The 21009-nt window shown below is 47.0% G+C and overlaps 1 protein-coding gene across 1 annotated transcript in view; it reads right to left on the bottom strand.

Annotated features, from left to right (window-relative positions):
* Positions 1–6764: 6764 nt before the first annotated feature.
* JAKMIP2 (janus kinase and microtubule interacting protein 2) overlaps positions 6765–21009 on the bottom strand; it is a 60941-nt gene continuing 46696 nt past the window's right edge. The window contains exons 18-23 of the mRNA XM_074916547.1: positions 20767–20844; positions 19698–19901; positions 18127–18192; positions 16513–16585; positions 12187–13072; positions 6765–10824 (exon numbers count right to left, since the gene is read on the bottom strand). Of these exons, the coding sequence (XP_074772648.1) occupies positions 16535–16585; positions 18127–18192; positions 19698–19901; positions 20767–20844 (399 nt within the window). The 3' untranslated portion in view covers positions 6765–10824; positions 12187–13072; positions 16513–16534. The remainder of the gene's footprint in view (positions 10825–12186; positions 13073–16512; positions 16586–18126; positions 18193–19697; positions 19902–20766; positions 20845–21009) is intronic.

Genomic DNA, 21009 nt, shown 5'->3' on the forward strand with positions numbered 1-21009 from the left:
CTCTGAGGGTCAGAATCTAATAAATGTGCATATTTGCTTGATTTTTAGTTCAGGCTTGGCAGGAGAGCTTTGGACGCTTTATCCGCAGAACAAACTCTGTCTTGTGAGCTGAGTAAGATTCACTTAAGTCTCAGCTTTTAACCTAGCTTGCCAGAATTCCTTCTGGTGCTACAGCGTTAGCTCTCTTCACCCATTTATTCAGTAGCACACACGCCTCAAATACTGTAATCTTAAAGATCCCGATCTCATGATGTTTGGCTTTCCCTTCAACAGATTAGTTATCAGGCCTCAAACCCCCATTTCATACAGCCAGGCAAATGCTGTAGTATATCTATTTTAGTATTTAAATACTTATCTTAGTTCATGATGACTTTCTTCTAATATACCATGTTCTTTTTTATTTGCTTTTCTCAAATATCAAGGAGAATGTATATTAATGTACAGTGAATTATAAGCCTGAATGGCCTAAGGCTTTCACCTAAAGCATTTCTGGATCTGATACCTATGTGAATTTTAATCTGTGAACTGTAAGGTGTAACATAATAGTCATATACACAGTTTGAAATTGTAGCTTTCTTTTGGTTTGCTGTTCATGTTCCCATCTAGATAAATCATACGTATGATCTATGTAACAGAATTTATAATTCTGTGCAGGTCCAATTTAAATTTTCCATATTTCATGGGTATGCTCCAAGTTAGGATTATTTGGTGAAGATGCTCACGGAGCTATTGGATAACAGAGACAGGCAGCTGCCTGTGGGAAGCCCACCCGTAGGAAACGTGGTGGCATTTGTCAGTTGAGCTGGTATTTACAAATCATTCTGTCACCTCCTGGAACTCAATGCAGGTTTGCTACAGGCGATTGCTGCTGTAGGGGCACGAGATTCCCAGCAGACTGGAGCTCATATGGGCAATTAAGTCAGGCTTATTGTTAAAGTCAGCATTTTTGACTGGAGGCACTGAAAACCTATTTGGAGACTGTGTCTTGCCAGATCCCAGGGGTTTGTTACTCATCTCTGCAAGTGCCTTACATTTACCGCTGTGGGTAAGGAATGTCCCCAAGGCATGAGTAGAGACAGTGCATCTTGAGTATAAAGTTGAAGAGCTTGAATTTCCTGCTCCTGCCAGGCACTCGTAGCTCAAATGCGGGTGTTTTTCCTGTGTCTGAGGCAGTTGAGGAATTCAGGCAATGTCCAGTTTAGTGATGTCTGTGGAGATCAGGTAATTTCTGCATTTCACTGGATAGACTGGTGTAGGATAAGGCCAGAAGTAAACAAATGAGTTTTCGTTAATTTGGGTATGATGGGAAGGAGGGTGGGTGACTGTGTCTCGGTTAGGACCCTGCACTACAGTACTGCTGGTTCTAGGTGGGGCCTCCAGCTCCATCTATGCTGAAGATGTTTTCTCTCCCGGCCATTGTCACGTGGCTAAATCTGGAAATAACACATGTCACAGGGACAGGCCGACAGCTTAGATTAGGATTGTTTTTAGGGTTAGGGATCAACTAAAAGAGTTGATGACTTCAGTTTATAGATGACTCTTGTTTGGTCCATGCCGATGGGGTCACCTGCTTGGTTGCTGATTGCTTTAGTTCTTGTGTCCCAGGGTTCAAAGATACAGTTAAGTGCAGTGCTAGAGTAATATCAGGGTCCATTTTTGTGGGATCCGTAGATCTCGGTGTATGATTTGTTGTACAACTGTCTGGGACAGAATTATGCACAAAGCAGCAGGAATAATGAGTTTTCACCTGCTCTGAGGCCGGGATTCAGTGAGATAAGACCATGCTGGGATTAGTATTATGGTTAATGTTGAGGTTTGTGTTTGGAGGTGCTGAAGATATGACTTTACAGGCTCCCTGGTTTATGCTGAGAAGCGTGTGACTGCCTGCCTGACGACTCGTGGGCCGTGCCTCGGCGCTCGCCTGCCAGACCTTTCCCAGCACCGCTAGCCTCTCTTCAGGACCTGCAGCAGAGCAGACCTCCGCGCAGCCTTCTGAGAGCCAGATGAGCAAGGGGTTGGTACAGTTCCATTTTCCAATCTCTGTTCCTTCCCTAGTTATCCCTAACGTGGCGCTTGTTGTTGAGCACTGATCCTTGGCTGGCAGTGCCTCTCAGAAATGGTAAGTGTCGGGCTATAATTAGGAAGTCTGTAATCCATAGATTAGTGGCTCCCTGCTCTAAAGTCTCCATCTGTTGTACACACTGAAATCATTATATCTCTAGTCTCAGTCCTGCTCCAGGCTTCTGTGAATGGTTTTCAAAGGATTTTCTTTGTTGTGCAAAGCAGCTTGTTGATGGCTGTCACTTGGTGGCCAGGCACATGAGCAGACACTGCACAATGGCCTCTTGTCAGTGTGGCACAGGCTGTGGGATGCTCCTCTGTCCAAGCAGGAACAGGGCTTTGGAATGTAATTTTCTGCCCTGTTCGAGACTCAGCCCCCCTCAACATGAGCAGATGGCACATGGCCAGTCATCAGGGCTTTGACTATGTTCAGACAATATCTCCCAAACAATGGAAAACTAACTACTGCCATCCAAACGGGCTGCAGAGACAACACAGAAACCTTCTAACCCATGGTCATAGCTCCTTTCACACAAGCCGCAAGTACTGGCCCTGCTGCCCCTGAGAGATGCACAGTCTGTAGCACAGCCCAATTCTTTACTCACCAAAACCCTCTTCAGTGGTTAAAAGACTGGACAAAATGGACATGCCTCAAGAGTAACCAGAACAGCTGCAGCCTGATTCTGGCCACCAGCATCCTGGGGTAATTTCTACCTGAGGGTGGGCTGGGGTGCTGTCACGTCCCAGGGACAGACCCATACAAGGCTTGCCCTCTCTCGACCGTAGCATGGATAGTCTGGGACGCCTGTGCGTTGCCCCATCCTTTCTGTTGTCTTGCAGGTGGAGATGCCTTGCAGCTATCCCAGAGAAACACCCAGAGAGTTCTGGGCTCAAAATCTGGTGTCAGAGTTCTTGTTATTGTCATAAAAATGATCTCTTGGTTGGGCCATGTTTCCATGCATGCACAGGAGATGGCAAAACCAGACATAACAGATGCTGTCACCTAGGCTTACCCCTCCAAGCTGTATCAGCTCTGGGTGCTGGTCTCACTGCACCGAATCTTCATCCCTCAGCAAAGCACTCCTGGGTACGTCAGCACAAGTTCAGGCTTGGAGTCTACACAGCAGCTTTCCTATACCCTTACTGATCCCAGTCCAGTAAGCAACATCCTGCCTGAAGTAGATTGCTAATTTTATTACAGATTTTTAGAAGAGTATAATGAATCTCCCAGCCTGATAGCTGGGTAGCTGCACAGCAGTAGCCTTACTGCTCTTCACTGGGCAGGGGGAGAATCTGCAGAGCCTTCCTGAGCCGGCCACGCTGCTGCTCTCCCATCGCAGCAGGAGCTGCTGACAGACATCTAGGGCCAAGTACAGTTTGCAGAATTTCTGCAGTGTCGATGGCCAGCTAGCACACTGATGGTATTTTAAATGGAAAAGTCTAGTAAAGCAAAGAGCCCTTCTCAGCAGGTGGGGTGTGATGCTAGTGTTGAATCTGTGGGAATTCTGGGGTACAGAGCACCTTTTATAGCTCTGACACCACACTTGTTCCACAAATGAGTTTCAACTGTGAGTTCAAGGGGCCAACTGAAAGGCTTACAAGTGGATTAATTTTCTGTATAGGTTCAGTCATTAACCTGTGCACAGTTGTCAGAGCTGTAGGTGAAGATAGTGGCAGTGATGAGGATTAGGAGCAGCAAAGACTGAGCAGACGGTGGGACTCGACGACTCTCGAGGAGTGCCTGCCAGTGGGTGAAGGGATGTCCCTTGTGCCTGCGTGGTGTGACATTGACTACGGCCTGTTCCTGCCCAGACACTTCGTGGGTCGTTTCAGTAATGACATTCTGGGCACGGGGATGTCTCCAGAGAAGCGGCTGCTAGAGCAACACTTCACCACAGACAGGTGCTGCTGCTCTGACTTCCAGTTCTGTGACTCGCAGCCCCCCCCTGCAAGGCTCCCCAGGATCCATCTTGGCGTGCTGCAGTAGTAGTGTGCAGTACAACAGCACAGCCAGGAAAATTTTTCTACTTTCTAACAAGCCACAGGTAGTTTGTATGCGTTCTGTCGTCTCTCAGCTTTATCCTTCAGCTCAGAAGTCCCTCTCCCTGGCAGCGTTCATCTACCCTGATGTGTTCACTGTGCAGCCCCTGCCCTCACTGTGTTGGTTCACGAGGCAAAACAAGCTCAGCTTATTCCGCAGGTCCTGTAGTGCACGTCTGCTTTACATGTGTATCGATTCCATCTGATTTCATTCTGAATTAGTGTATTTTAATATTAAATGCCCTTTCCATTTTTTCTGGCCAAAGGAAATGAGACTGCTTGGCTCGAGTTATTTTCTTTATTCACATTTGAAGATTATGGAGATGAATTTTCAAACTCTATTGTAATAGTAGCGACCTAAATCTAGATCTGAATTTCTGTGTCCTGGACTCATTTAATGCATTTCAGTCTTCTAAGAACACTTTAAAGGTACAAGCTGCAGTGGATCTTGGGAAAGATTTTTTTTTTTTTAAGAATACATTCACATACGGGGCTATTCTCTGGCAAGCTTCTTAAGCTTAGAATTGTCAGGGATTTGAGTGTAAAAAGATGGGATAGGTGTAAGTACCTGGCTGTGACTTTGCAATTCCAAAACGTGCCTTCCCTTTCCCCTCCTAAGACTTTCCTTGCCCCTTTCCTGCCACAGGCCGTGGCTGCAGTGCCCGCGGGTTCCAGGAGCCGCGCTGCGCGCAGGACGGGGATGGGGGGCTGCCCGGGCCGGGCTGCACCCCCTGCGGTCCTGACAACAACCGCGCTCACAGCTCCGCTGGGCTCTGCTGCCCGGCTCCGAGCGGGCAGCTCCTTCAGCATGAGAAGGGCGGCACAAGGGGAGAAGAGCGGCGTCTGCCCCGGGAGAGAGGGCCGGGACCCGGCCCCGCCATCCGCAAAGGCCGCGGAGGATCCTGCGGGGCCGGGCGCGGAGCGCGGGGAGCGGCTGCAGGAGCGGGCGGCGCCGGCCCCGCCCCCGGCGTTACGTCCAGACAGGCCCCACCTTAACGTTCCTCCTGGCTCCGCCCCCACCGCTATGTCCACCCAAGCCCCGCCCCAGCCGTTACGTTAACACAGGCCCCGCCCCTACCGTTACGTGCGCCCAAGCCGCGCCCCCGCCGTTACGTCAACACAAGCCCCGCCCTAGCCGTTACGTCAACACAAGCCCCGCCCCTACCGTTACGTCCGCCCAAGCCCCGCCCCCGCCGTTACGTCCACACAGGCCCTGCCCCCGATGTTGCGTCACCACAATCCCCGCCCCTGTCGTTACGTCAGCACAATCCCCGCCCCTACCGTTACGTCCGCCCAAGCCCCGCCCCCGCAGTTACGTCAACACAAACCCCGCCCTAGTCGTTACGTCAACACAAGCCGCGCCCCTACCGTTACGTCCGCCCAAGCCCCGCCCCCGCCGTTACGTCCACACAGGCCCTGCCCCCGATGTTGCGTCACCACAATCCCCGCCCCTGTCGTTACGTCACCACAATACCCGCCCTAGCCGTTACGTCAACACAAGCCCCGCCCTAGTCGTTACGTCAACACAAGCCGCGCCCCTACCGTTACGTCCGCCCAAGCCCCGCCCCCGCCGTTATGGCCACACAGGTCCCGCCCCCGACGTTGCGTCACCACAATCCCCGCCCTTGTCGTTACGTCAGCACAAGCCCCGCCCTAGCCGTTACGTCAACACAAGCCCCGCCCCTACCGTTACGTCCGCCCAAGCCCCGCCCCCGCCGTTTACGTTTACACAGGCCCCGCCCTAGCCGTTACGTCAACACAAGACCCGCCCCTACCGTTACGTCCTCCCAAGCCGCGCCCCCGCCGTTACGTCAAGACAAGCCCCGCCCTAGCCGTTACGTCAACACAAGCCCCGCCCCTACCGTTACGTCCGCCCAAGCCCCGCCCCCGCCGTTTACGTTTACACAGGCCCCGCCCTAGCCGTTACGTCAACACAAGACCCGCCCCTACCGTTACGTCCTCCCAAGCCGCGCCCCCGCCGTTACGTCAACACAAGCCCCGCCCTAGCCGTTACGTCAACACAAGCCCCGCCCCTACCGTTACGTCCGCCCAAGCCCCGCCCCCGCCGTTTACGTTTACACAGGCCCCGCCCCCGACGTTGCGTCAGCACAAACCCCGCCCCTACCGTTATGTCCAGCCAAACCCCGCCCCCGGCGTTACGTCAACACAGGCCACGCCCCTGCCGTTACGTCTGCCCAAGGCCCGCCCTTGCCGTTACGTCAACACAGGCCCCGCCCCCGCCTTTACGTTATCACAAGCTCCGCCCCTGCCGTTACGTCCGCCTAAGTCCCGCCCCCGCCGTTACGTCCACACAAGCCCCGCCCCGCCCGTTACGTCAACACATGCCCCGCCCCCGCTGTAACGTCTACCCTGGCCCCGCCCTCGCCGTAACGTCAACACAAGCCCCGCCCCGGGCGTCATAGCCAAACAAGCCTCGCGCCAACGTTCCTCCAGGCCCTGCCTCCGTCGTTACATCCACAGGCTCCGCCCCCGCAGTTACGTCACTACAAGCCCCGCGCCACGCTGTTATGTCCGCCCAAGCCCCGCCCGATACGTCCACCCAGGCCCCGCCCCCGGCGCCTCTTGCCCCTCCTGTGGCCGATTCCCCCGGACAGATTCCAGACAGACGCTGAAGGTCTCCGTGAATGTAAAGTGAGATTTTTTTTCTTAAAAATGCTGCTGTTTTATTTTTTATACAAACTAAAACACCAGAGGTCATTGAATCCTATATTAAATACATAAATTAAAAAATAACCATTCATAAAACTTTACATACAATAAGGATTCTCTTCTACACGTTAATACATATCGTACAGGTACATGTCCAGTGTTTATCAAAGGGTCGTTCTGCCAAGTCATTTACAATTCTGTTCTGGAACAGACACCCAAAAAATTGGGAACAAAAAGTATATATAAAAACACACAGGTGCTGATGCGAGGGAGGGCAGGGGAAAAGAAAAACCCTTGGACTCACCAGCAACTGTGTGGCCGTTTATTGACCCCTGCCCTAGGGGGGAGGAGAGCCCGGCCTGTTCCGTCCTCGTGGGATGCCGCGGAACAAAGCCGGGGGGTCGGAGGACACTTCCCGCGGAGGTGAGGGCGGGGACTCTGGAAATGAAGCAGAGCTACAAAAAAAGTCTCCGTGCCCCTCCAGGCACATCAGCGCGAGCAGGGAGCCAGGCTGGTAACGCTGCAAGAAGCCTCTTTCCTTCCGCAACCCCAACTGCCTGAATCCATCCCCCACCTGCAGAGCTTGAACGGACGGAATTGGCTTCACCCCCCCGCCCCGGTCAGGGAGAAGCAGCAGCGCGACCGCAGGCTGCTCTGCTCCTGCTGCGGTGGAGAGCCTGAGCGCTGGGGCTGCCACTACAGCCCCGGGCTGTATCTGCTGTCCTGAGAGGCTGCAAGAAACGGATTTTTACGTTGCTGGTCGGTTTGGGGGAGGGGATGTTGGCTGCAGTGACTAATCTGAGGGAGGATTCTCCATACTTTGCCTCAGGGCATGTCAGGCAGAGCAGAAAGCCCTGGATAAACGACTTCAGGACAGAGAAGGGGGGGAGGCCCCAGAGAAACAGACCCAAAAACTAGTTGCCCATGAGATGTTAAACTAAACCATGAGGAGTGGAGTGGCTGTGGCAGCTAAACAAGTCTAGATTCAGTTCCCCGTACCTAGATTGGAAGTACACTTTCATAAGCTCTAGCAACGACTCACTATATACAATATGGAATAGATATATGCATATATATGTACATATACATATATACTATATATAGATACATGTATATATATATACAAACATCAAGCTCGATCCAGCTGATGGCAGAAAGTTGTACTACTCTCCTCGGCAAGTGTTTCAGTCGTGGCTTGTGCTGTGCTGCAAGGGGAGCGGAGCAGCCGCCCCTCAGCTCTGGAGGGAGGGCAGCAATCTCTTACAAGTTCGCAGACCAAGACAAGCTGCAGACTGTCTACCACCCCCTGCCCCACCCTAAGCCCTTGGAGGAGCACCTGCGTGCATATGTACACATGCGAGCAAGGGAGGGGAAGTTAGGCAAAAAAGAGTAATGAAGTAAGATGTGCACAAGGCGGCTCAGAGGCCTAAATGATGAAACCTGGCACAGGTCAGTCAGGTATGATCTGACACGAGATATTTCTATCTGTGCTGTGAACCTTCCCCTATGATTACCTGAAACAACAGTTTCTAGTCCTCCTTTTTCTTATACCAAAGCACGGGAGGAAGTTACTGCACCATCATGGAACACAAGTGCTGTTCATTCTTCTGAAAGAGTTCAATGTTTTAATTGCTGGCCCAAATCCTGGGGAAAAGTTCCCAGCCTGTCTTTACTTGCAGGACACTGCGGCCAAGTGGTACGACATGAACTGGTGCTGCAATGAGAAAAAAGAGTAAGAGGGGGAAGAGGGAATAACCAGAGAGGAAACCCCCTTTTTGTAGCTAACAAGATGCTGTAACATTGCTGAGAGACCTGAAGGAGTCACAGGTGTGGGGCGAGACTCTGGAAGGGCCAGGCTGCAGCGGGCAGGACTGAACTGCTGCCAGTGCTCTTGGAAAGCACGTGCAAGTCTGGGCCAACCTCATCCACAGATTCTGCTGAGGGGGAAAAGGAATTTGAACGAAGAGCATGCAACATACCTGTATTCATTTAACATATCTGCCCACAACCCTGTTTTTAAAGAAATGAACCAACAAAGATAGTTGGTGTAGAATTCAGTAAACCCCTTGACTGAAACAAACTGCTTCAAGATGTTAATTCTAAGGAGCAGGGGAAAAAAAAAAAAAAAAAATCACCTGGTAATAGCTTTTAGCCTTTGACGGAAGGCTTAACACAATCTCAGGGCATGCGAGAAATGAGAGTGTTAGGAGTCTTTGTGGAGAAATGGAGCCCAGGACTGCAATCCAGCTGGGTGAAAGGACATTAATGCTTGAAAGCTGTTCTGGACAAAAACTATCTGAGGGGCAGGTGTGTCAGTACCAAGGAGCTCCATCCCTGCCGGGGCTGAGGAACTGCTTTTGAAACCTGGGGGGTTGCTGTGGCAAGTTACTTCACTGCTTTGTGCCTCAGTTGCTCCATCTGTAAAAATAAACAAGCAAACAGAGGAGAGACTCTTTGTAAAGCACTTTTAAAGCTTCTGATGGGCAGAGTCTGTGTGCGTATGCTGGTACATGTGAGCCCAGTGTTGAAGGTTCAGGGAATGCACAGGCTGTATTCTGGCCCTTGGTTTTCTATTAGGTAACTGAGACACACCTTTCTCTGGGTTGAACTGAAAGGGAAAGGCACAGCTCAGAGATGGAGCCTTGCCACCTGATGTCTGAAGAGGCACGACTCCCTTTCCAGGGGAAGGCAAACAGGCACAGAGAAGCCCCTGGCTGTGCCCGGCTCCCGGGGGGCCACTGGCTGCTCCACTCCGGCCAGCACCGGCCCTTTTCCCCCTTGCTGCGGGCAGAGACCCCCCAGGGCTCGTTTCTCACCGACTACAGGGACCCGCGCTGCCTCGGGGAGACACCAGGACTGGGTTCCAGGCTTTGTGGGCAGAGGGGAGTAATGCCTGAAATGCAAACTACTTCTAGTTATTCTTAACTGTGGAAAAATCTAAACAGACTAGTGATACTTCTTCTTACTTATAATAAGGATGTGTTCCCCGTTTTTGGTTTATATGTCATTGATCAGGAAGCCAGCTAACCAAGTCATTTTAACGAGCCAAACCAAAACATTTGTTCCAAGCTGGGACAAAACAGTTGCTAGCTGATGCTTTGTGGATCATGCCATGTGGACAAGGGGGTTGGCTTTTTCCCCGCTCTGTCCCCCATCATATTTCTTGTCTTTCTCAGAAGCTACTCTGTGGGTCCAATCCAGTGATCCTCAGTGTATTATTTAATTAGTAAACCCAAGTATAGTCACTATCATCTCAATGGCAGTCTTCAAAGAGTAAGAAAAGTATCTGACAACAGACAGGCTGTTCTTCGTGGAAGGAGGGTGAAGAGAAATAAGGCTACAAGTGTCAGAAATCCTCCTTACGCCAGACCCCCACCTCTTCCCCTCCTTTGCTGAGTAGGGTGGTGCTTTGTTATGATCCCAAGCACAAAACGTGGTGCCCTGTCCTGCCCATCCTGTGATAAACCAGAAAGCGTTTTTCCTTTCTTCCCCCACATTGCAGCTGTCATTTGTTCCTGAGGTTAAAACCAAAGAGGGAGAGGAGTCCCTGCAGTGAGAAAGCCAGACAGTTCAAACCGAATGCTTTGTTGTCAGCGTCTCTCCACGGCTCATGTTTCTCCTGCTCTGTCCTGTTCACTTTTGATCCATTCATGGGATGACAGTGTCACATTTAAACGACTGCCCTGCACAGCAGGGATAGATTTTTTTCTGTTGTAACTTTGGTTCCATGCCCAAGACTCACTGACTTGATCAGCTGAAAGTGGTTCCTTCCCTTTAAGTTCTTCCTAAGTGATGTAGGTTCACAGTTTATTTTTCTTCCCCTGTTGTAATTTCAACATACAGAATTTCATTAGATGCAGCATATATCACAGCTTTAGACAGGAACTGTCAAGTAACAAATCTTGAGTGATGGCTTTAAAATACAAGGTGGTTACAGTCTTGGCTACAGGTCGTTCCTTTTTATACTTTTTAAAATAGGTGTAAACAATGTTCTCTTCATTGGGGGATGGAAGCATTTGCCTTTATAAGGACTTAACTGTGTGGTCGGGCACTCTAAAAGTGAAAAAAAAAAAAAAAAAAAAGAACATCTGTATCAGGTAAGTGTTAAGTTCCTCTACCTACCTACCCCAGCTAAGATGCAGTCTATCCATCAGAAAGTTGAAAAAGTCTGTTCTTACAGTTATCGTTGTTAAACTGTTTCTGTTCATCCATATGAAAGGTATTTGTGAAAATTCTGGGTATTTGCCAAGCCTGTCCATTTAACCCTACAAAGTACAGCCCCTCTGGCCCATAAAAGTCCTCATGAGCATCTTCAGATGAACAGTTATGCACCAGTTTCAGTAACTCCTGAACTGCCTAAAATCCACCAGGGGTGGGAGATATGACAGCAGGTGATGTGCTTGTGGTGTCAGGGCAGCCCCAGATCTCTGGCTACTGCCGCAATGAGCCCAACACAGACTGCTCCTGTCCAAGGAAGCCTTCCCTACCTTGGGAAAGAACTGCAGTTCTCGGGTTTGAAACCAGGGGAAAAAGGCATATTTTGTCTTTATTCTCTTAGCACTCAAGCCTACATGGTAAAATTCCCTGAGTGCAAAATCCATGCAGACCAGACTTCCATATGTGATCACAAATAAGTGAATGTGTATATTCACAAACAGAAAAAATGCAGGTGGGAAAATCACACGTGAACAGAAAGTAGAGAGCTTCTGGATTGGGTTCTCTATATCGCTCCAGATGGTTTCACTCATGCCTGCCCTTCCTCATCTGAGAAGTACAGCAGTGGGTGTTGTGCTCACTCTGAAAGTCACCAGAAACTATCATATGGAACTGCACTGTGGTTTGCTCTCAGCTAGTTAAAAAGGTCAGTAAAGGATAAACTGCAGCAAGGCATGAACAAAACCAAAGACCTTTCATCATCAAATGACTCCCCAGGTACATTTCAAGGATGCGTTGTGCTTTTTTTGTTGTTTTATCAAGGATCTGTTTGAAGTCTGTTATGATAAGGTTAACAAAGTTAACTAACTTGCATCCAGCGGAAATAAAGCAATTCTGCAAATATCCCTCTGATGATCTGTACCTCTGGTTCTAAGAGCCAGAAGTGCTGATGGCACACTCCCCGTGCCATGCTCACCCTTGCTCAGTTACTTCACACGTCAAGTCTCCTGGGCAGGCAGGTGGTTTTTAAAGGGAATGGGAAACACAGATCGATGTTAGTTACTCTCTCTGACTCCATATATTCCAGTCTCAGAAAACACAACCTTGCCAAAATCCCTCTTGATCTCACCAACACCATCCCCAAATTGATTCTGTCTCAAGATTTCCCCTCAGGCACTGAGGGGTGGGGATCCCGTGGAGGGAAGTGGAGGGGGTGAGGAGTGGGGTTGGGCAGGGGACGAGGAGCTAACAGCTGCTTACCATTGCCTTGTTTGTGAGGAATTGCTACAAGACTTGATGCTTTGCACTTGTAGAGTGACTTGCCTTGGTAAAACACTACAGATACCATGCTTGCTGTGATGCTGGGCCTGCTGCAGCTGTCTTTACAGTTCAAGGAGTTCACAGCAACGCAGATCCTCTGGAAAAGCATTGAGTTTATATATCCCACACACACCTCACCCGTAAGATTTTTCCATTTTCATAGTCAACGGCCCATTCTCTCCATCACAGCATCTCCACCACTGCCATGGCTACTCCCCTCTGCTGTCCCACTCACAGTAATCCATCCTCTTGCTCCCTACCTGACATTCAGAGCCAAATATGCAAAAACGGGACAGGAAAGGCAAACGAATCATTCCTCTCCTGCACAGTAGGGGTGGCCCAGCACACCAGCAGGCTCCCCGGGGCTGTGACCACATCCCAGCGCTCTGACACTTCTCGCCCTCTCCGGGGCAGCGGAGACACGAGCCGCTCAACCCAGAGACTCCGGGAGCGGCGATGCCAGCGAGTGAAACCCTGCTCATGCTGGCACTTCCTAAGCTCAGTGAAGTTACACCCAAGAGATTTACACCTGCTAAACCTTAGATGCTGTTTAAAACAAGCAGAAAACCTGTTAAAGGAGACTGGGCTGGAGGGGCAGGGGAAGTCTTGCCATGGTCCCTGCAGGATCGATGTAAAACCCCGGCACTGAGATCAGCCTCGATGCTGCCGTGGTTCCATTGCAGCTGTGACAGTCCTGCCAGTCCTCAAGGCCTCAGAAAAGCACTTACGTTTCTTTTGACTGTTGGTGCTACTCAGAGAACACGCCAGGAGTGCGGAGAGCTTGTGCTGGATGGGACCCAGCAGCCACGTGCGGGTAGAAGAATGACTGCAGGTGAATAACAACAAATCCGCTAGAATTTTAGGAGGAATGTAAAATTCTGACCTTTTTAACACCTCATTAACTTTTCTAACCAGCCAGTATCTGCCCTCAAGTTAGACTAAAAGGCCATAAGTGTTATGAGCAAATGTGGAAGGGGTGGTGTATTTTTTTTGCTGGTCCCGATTCTTCCCCTTTTATACTGCGGTTCTCCCCTTCCTGCTGCGAGGAGAGGGAAGGAATGGCTCCTCTGCAACAAGCTATTCAGTCTGCCTTTGAGTACACAAATTGTCAGGCTGCTGAAACATGTTTTTTCTTAGCATGAGGACACTGAAATGTTAAAGGGCACCAGAGATATTTTCACAGGCTCCAACATTACTGTAAAAGCCGGCAGAGGAACTGTGAGACTCGTTTTGGAGTTTTAGAAATCAGGCATCATTGCAGCACCAGCCTTCAGCTCTGTCTGCACATAGCAGAAGCTACACTGACACTGACCTAATTTATTCTCAAAAAAAAATGTTTAGCAAGACAAAAAAGCAAGATGAAAAAGATGTTAGCAACACATTTCGGCTTACACCAAGACAAAGAGTTCATCAGCACCACTGGAATTCCAATGTCAGAGTAATAGTGTGGGGTTTTCTTGTATTTTGGGAAATGCTTATTTCAAAAGATACTGGTATATACCTGCAATTCCTGAAAACCCAAGTGACTCATCCATGTTATGTCTGTAATGCTCAGTTCCTCTTCCTTTCTCTTCTGTGCTGGCATACCAAAACCATGCACACCGCCTCAGGAAACACACACTGACATTTTTGTTCTGGGACTAGGGATTTCCTGTTCTAAATTCAATTACAGGTGGATTAAGTTTTTCATGTGAATCATCTTTTTATTTTCTAATTGAAAAATGTCATATCTATAATAAAAAATTTTATGCACTTTTCTAGATCTTTCTGGCATTTGCATCTACCAATGAGGTTTTGTTTAAACTTCCGAAAAACATAATTTTCAAGACTAAAAACAATTTTAAAAGCTCAGGAAGACATTTCCTGATGAATTCTAATAATAATGAAAATTTTGATTCGTATTTCTCAGAATTCATGCTCTGCTGCAAAGACTTTACTGGGTGCTCCATCTTAAAAGAGACAGGATTAGGAAAAGCTGTTCAGTAGCTTCATGTCACAAATGCATTTTTAATCAAGGTGACCTAAACTGAGCAAGGGATATCTTTTGAGGCACATTTTAAAAGAAATAACAATCGCCCAGTTTCTCATTTTTCTTCCACCCTAACTGATACCAGCATTGGTAAAACTAGAATGTAGAAGCTTCTTACTAATTCTGCAGCTGTACCAGAAGAGGCAAATACTCAACAGAAAACCAATTCCAAACCCATACAGGTGGAAAACATTGGTACTGACTGTATATACAGATGATTCGGAACCTCTTATTGCCCCAGTTTCTCTCATATGCTTCACAAGGACTTTACTGTAGCTGTGACAGAAACCAAAAGCAGGACAACAGTACAACCGGCAAACGGGAAAAACTGATGTAGCAGTTCCTGCAAATGTCACTATCAGTTCCTGGGAGCTTTCAAGGGGCACCTTAAACCCAGGACTATTTTTTTTTTTTTACTCTCCCTCTAGGTTGGCTGCTTGTTCTGCACTCATGATTCTGTGGTACAGCAGAGACACAGTCTTACAAAATTATTTGATACCATCGTGTACTGTGAAATTAAAATCAGCTTCTTAAAATCAGCCTATACATTAATTTGGCTGTTTCAGAGAGACTTCCAGGCTGTTTCAGAAGACTTTCTGATTTTTTTCCCCACAATGAATAAGCAAGAAACTGTAAAATCAGATTTTCACCAGTCATGGCCCCTCAAAACATCACAAGTGCTGTGCTGTGTCACGGTTCCCAGCAGTCCTGCGGCAGGAGCATTAGTCAGTATGCAGTCGTAACTTAATCTGTTTAATGTTGACTGGATCAAGGCAGTATGTTTTAAATAGCAGCAACTCTATAATGATATCGGCCCTTGTTTACAAGAGCCATGATCCCTGATCCGTCCAGGTTCTCTCTGGTTCTCTCCTGTGGTTCATTCCCCGTTCAGCCCAACCCCACGTGCGCTGCTGCCTCAGGCCATGAACCATCCATGTTGAGCTCTGGCCAGCCAAGGAGGCAGGGGATTCCAGCTGACGTGCCTAATTCTGAGACATGTCTCTGCACCAGCACAAAACTGCAACAAACACTTGATCTACCCGAAATGATGCACAAAGCAGGGGGCTTTTCCTTACACAGGGAAAAGGAAAACCCACCAGACTGGACCCACGCCACTTAGTTATAACCAATACCTGGAACTGCACCTGCAATCAAAGGCTGAGCCAGTACAAAAGGTGGAAGGGCATGGCAAAACATCCTCCGTGCACACACAACTGTGTTCTCAGCTTGCCTCATGTGCAGAGCAGAAGAATTTATTCATCGACACAGCTCAAGGCAGAGACAAGAGATACAGTGAGAAATGCAATGGTGTGGGTCTGTCCCCAGATCAGAAAATTTTGATCAGTCATTACATAATCTTGGGTCTTTAACATAACGTTATCTAGGCTGGGTTCTATTTCTGTTATCCCAGATCAGGAGGAAGATCCTCGCAGCCCAGCATCCTCATTCTAAAAGTGGCTAGGCACAGAAGGAAAAATGTGAAGGCCATGCACTTTTCCCCAATTTATCTCCCATCTTCACATTGCTTTTTGAACTCTGAACTGTCAGCTGCTAAGCATGCTGTGGCAAAGACTTCTTTGCATCTCACATATTAATGATCCATTTTTGCTTACTTTGAACTTATTACATGACAATTGCTTGGACTGGAGGAGACAGTGAACCACAGCAATATGTCCATCCATCCTTTCATGACATGTTCTAGACCTCTCCCATACCTCTTTTTATCAGTGTCTCATTTTCTGAGCCAGAAAAAATCCTTCCATCTCTCTGTCTCCCAGCAGCTGACTGTTCTTCCTCACATCTCTCCCCCTGGACACTGAGCTCCAGCCGTTACAACCTCCTGACTGATCTGAGTGTCAGTTCAGAGCCCACCACGGTGTGTATATGGTTGAGATTTGGAACTGTTTGCTCTCTGTACCACTTTGCAAACATCAACATTTAATTTCTCCTGCAATTCTCTTGCCTGTTTGATACTGTGAAATTCTTGTTTTTACTTTTACAACTCTGCATAGCACAGTACCACCAGCGAGCTTTGGCAACTCACAAGTCTGTTGGTGACGTCTGACTGCAACTCCCTGCGGCAGCTAGGAAGGTGATGACTCTCCCCTGGGAACGACTGAACTGACAGTGACCTGCCGAGTCCCCTGACTCCAGACACACCCAGCAACACCAAGGATGTTGCCCTCAGCTCTGTGCAAGAAGGGCTAGCTTTGAGGAAATAAATAAAACAGTCTTACCTTTCCAAGAGGCACACTGACATCAAGGCCAAAGAATAAAGGCAAGAGAGAAGAACAAGAATAGAAATAGAAACTGCAGAAGAAAAAGAAGATTGCGTAAAAACTAAAGGTCATGCTGTTGTAAGCATCAGGATTATTTTTGCACTCTGTAGGACAGTTAGAATAACTATGCATTCAGAAAACACTGTATTTCCCTAGCTACTTCTCTAAGTACCATACCACCTCCCAGGCTTAGAAAACAGATCCCATTAATTTTGGTGATGAATTACAGTTGGCACCATATTGAAAGCCTGAAGTGTAACCCTCACTATGAACCACCATGGGTTGATTGAAGGCATAAAGCTGGGTATCAAAAATAGCATGGGTAATATTTTTAAGTGTGTTAAAAAACAGTGCCTGCAATCCACGCTGGAAATATATATATATATATATGTGTGTATATATATCTATACACACAGCCCCACAAAGTATCAAAACCTAACCATTACATGTTCAGTAATCAATTTCTTGATCTCTCATTTTAATCATGAATGCATTATCTTCCAAGATGGGACTTTTTGTTAAGTTGAAAGCTCTTTTGAAAATCGACACTAAAAAGTCTCCTATTCAAGGTCTCTATTTGACCATGGCGTAAGTTTTGCTTTTTTTATTTTCAGCTAAGATTATAATCTGTTATTTTTCCAAGTTATATATATATTTAGAAGGACAGACACTGAGTCCTTATATCACAAAAACATGGCAAAAAAGTGGAATTATATGCATCAAGTTTTGCATTATGCCCACTTGTTTCAGTTTAGGAACGTATACATAAACAGAAAGGGCACTGCTGTCACTGCCATCGTCTCGTATTATAGTCTACACACCGACATTGCCAGTTACTACTGTAAGTGCACTGGCCAGGCTTCCGCTGGAGATACACCTTACACCACTCTGGCATTTCTAGAAAAGACATTATTGGTAGCAGTACGCTGTGCCCATGCTATGAAGTTTTTCCAACAATCCTATCTAATTTACAAGTAGCAAAACTCAGTGTGACACTGATGGTCTTATTTGCCAAAAAAATGCAGTGCATACTTCTACAGAGAGAGAGTGTGTGTATGTAAATATACAGTATATGTAAAAAGAATGTGCATATATGGTTCTTTGACAGTTGAATTTCAGGGCAAGATTCTGGTACTGTATTGATATGGCATAGTCAATTAGAAGCTTCAATAAAGACGACAGCATCAGAACCAGAGCTCCCTAACCCCAACAGATAAACTTCAAGTCTTCCCTCAGTTTCATTCAGTCCTTCCTGCTCACTAGCCTCACCTTAAGGGCCTTTAATGAAGTATTGCCCATCTACCAGCACATAACAGTCAAGTAAATGCTTCAGCATTTAGTACAGTATCATTCCCCATAATTAAAAGTGTTTGGCATTTATTTCCTAAAATGAAGTGTTGTGGAGGAAATGCTAAGATTAAAATCTGTATATACTGAAACACAAACTGAAAAGAACACCATCACCAGGTCCAGCTGGTTCAGCTAGACACAAAGGTCATGTAGTTCAAGAGAACTAGGTCATTACTTTCAAAAAAGTCGATCAACATGCTTCAGAAGCATAAGAGAACCAACCTTTTCCTCCAGATCCTTAATCTGTCTCTTTTGGATGTCAGTTTTATCTTCTAAATCTCGGATCCTCTGGAAATCAGAAAAGAAAGCATCTAGACTAAATTCGCAGTAAATCTGCTCCGCTGAACAAGTAACTTAATGTTTCAAGTGCAAGAAGCCTAGAAACTAACAAATCCATTTCTTTGGCAGGGAGTAGTACCATGACTCCATCCACCAACCCTGCCTAACCACAACTCTACCACGTGTACAACTGCTCAAAATACACTACTGCTTACCAACAGTGGATGTTTCATATTATCTATTTTATATTAATCCTGTGTTAAATGGATGGAAAGTGTACATGGCTATACTCTTTGGAATTTTATTATGATTCATTAAGATTTCTCACAGTTTGATGTGTTAAAAGAGGATTAAGGTGTTATTATTAGATCTGAAATGATAGATGTAGAAAACACTAAGAAAACATTGATTCTGTAGTGAGCAGGATAGATGTAACTTATCAACAAGGTATATGTTTTTTAGCAGAGCTAGGTACTTCTAGAAAAATTATGTGCTGTGAGTTAAACTTCCAGCTCCTTGGGAAGAGAGATCCCACAGAACAGGTAACAGAACTGCTGAGGAAGGAAAACGAGGCCTTGAATCTCGGTCTGTTTTCTCTCCGTAGTCAGGGCATCGGCCGGCCAGCGAACAGCAGAGATCCAGGGGCAACCCAGGAGGCACTGGAGAGCAGAGGGCACCCTGGAGATCATCTTCCTCATCTGCCTGCTTACGGCAGCTTTCACACACCCTCTCTGCCTTCCTCTGCCTCTCGGCCTTTGCCAACCACATCTGCAACCCCGGCTAAGAGCTGTTCAAAGCAGCCAGAGCTGCCGTGGCAGCGCTGATCAGGGCTGGGATCAAGAAGCTCCTCACGCTGCAAAGGCCTGGTAAGACGATGTAAGGACCAGCCTCAACTCTCTGACTCAGGATCAGGCAGGACTGTGAAAACTAAGTCTTCCTGTGAGCCAGGACCCTGAACCACTGGACACATGCTCTCTCTCTTATTCCCATAAACACTGGAGTAAGTTTTGTTTCACTGGGCAGCTGTCACATTAACCAGCACGCTGTGACTGTGCTGTTCTGCTCTGCGACCTCACAGCTTGCAGAGCAGCAAGCACTGGTCTTTGAATGTAAAATATCTAAGCAGCAAAATGTAACAACTGCCCACTTTGGGGGGGCAGAGCAGAAGTGTCTAGAAAAACCGAGAGTTCTCCCGTGTAACACAAACCAGAAACATTCATACAGTTCCTCTTGTGCCCAGCCCAGTAACCAGGGATGACCATTTTTGTTACAAAGCTGGATTCACGGGGACAGAATTCTGGATGAACGCTTTGGTTTGGAATTTTAAGACTCAAAATACATCAAAACAATCCTCCACAAGCTAATATTACATGGGTTTGTGTACAGGGTAAAGACCAAAGTATGAAACAACTCAAAAAACTGGATGCCAGGCTCTCTTATGACCTGGAGCTTGCCTAAATTTTAACCTCAGCTTGTTCTTATCCAGCAAAGCTGTGATGGTTCCTTTTTCTTACCTGGTGAGCCTGCTGGAGCAGTTCCATCCTCTCCTGAAGAATCTGGCAATCATATTCTCTGCTTTTCCTCAGCATCTGACGTCTTAGCTTTTCTACTGCTGTCCTCAGCTCTTCCTGCTGTTTTTCAGTGAGTAGTTCCCCAAACTTTATCACCGTTTCTTGCTGCAAAGCATTGTACAAGGTGGCTTCAAGCTCCTGGATCCTCTGGTTGATGTAATACCAAAAGCCAATTAGAGATGAAACATTGTTTAAAACACAGTGGGAACTGGGGGGTTGGTGGCAAATTGAGACGCCTGCATGAGAGGTGGTCCCTGAGCTCAAGTGTGCAAAAGTGTGAAAAACAGAACTCATCAAATGCATCAGTGTTTTGACAACAGGATACAAACTTTTATTTTTAAAACAATTTAATATTAATTTTCACTGACATCCCCTTTTTTTTTAAGCAGTTACAGAGACAATTAGGAGTTGGATAAAATATTCATACCTATAAGTGTAAAGGTGAAAACCAATTCTAAAATTTTGACCCATTGTGCTAAAAAAACAAAGAGGAAAGACTGAAGGTCACTGTCAGACTACTATGCTCTTAATCCTGCTACTGAATGAGCATCCTCATTAAACTGACAAACCAAACATGATCAACTTGCACAGGCAGTTATCAGACCTACGTATCAGAATTTGATACAGCAGGGTTCAGAGCAGACACTCTTGCTTTTTGTGACATATTTTCTTCTTGCCAAGACATGTTCAAAACGGCCAAGATTTCAGATCTGAGTTCCAGTTGGCTGCACTGGCTCCAGTTGGACAAGCCAACATTAATGAGCAATATCTGCCTTTAACTGACAAAAGAGTTTTAGACTTCAGCTCTGCCTTTTGTGACACGACAAAGCTAGCTGTCGCGTTGAAGCTGTGCAGATTGCACAGTAGTGCATTAGAAGAATACAAAACAAAACCCAAGTAAAAAAAAAGGATACTAAGAAAAAAGCAAAAACCTCTCTTCCTGATCCAACAGGCGCCTGTGTCCTGTCACAGTGCTGGCCAATATGTGCTGCAGAATTTCCTTCATACATACCATGTATGCTTGGTCAAGAGCTTGCTTCCTGTAGTCTAATTCTTCCTCCAAATAACCTTTTATTTTGCAAAATTGCTCCTACAATGAAGGATCATTTGGACAGAAAAATGAATTAGTTACTCAAAATACTTTGGGAATTTTTATTAAATCAACTGCAGATATCTGACTCAGGCAGGACTAGGAGACTGGTCTTCAACTGACACTGCAGAATTATTAATATCTGACTCAGAAAAGAAGGGAAAA

The sequence above is a fragment of the Athene noctua genome, chromosome 12 (genome assembly GCF_965140245.1).
Source record: "Athene noctua chromosome 12, bAthNoc1.hap1.1, whole genome shotgun sequence".
In the NCBI taxonomy this organism is placed as follows: domain Eukaryota; kingdom Metazoa; phylum Chordata; class Aves; order Strigiformes; family Strigidae; genus Athene; species Athene noctua.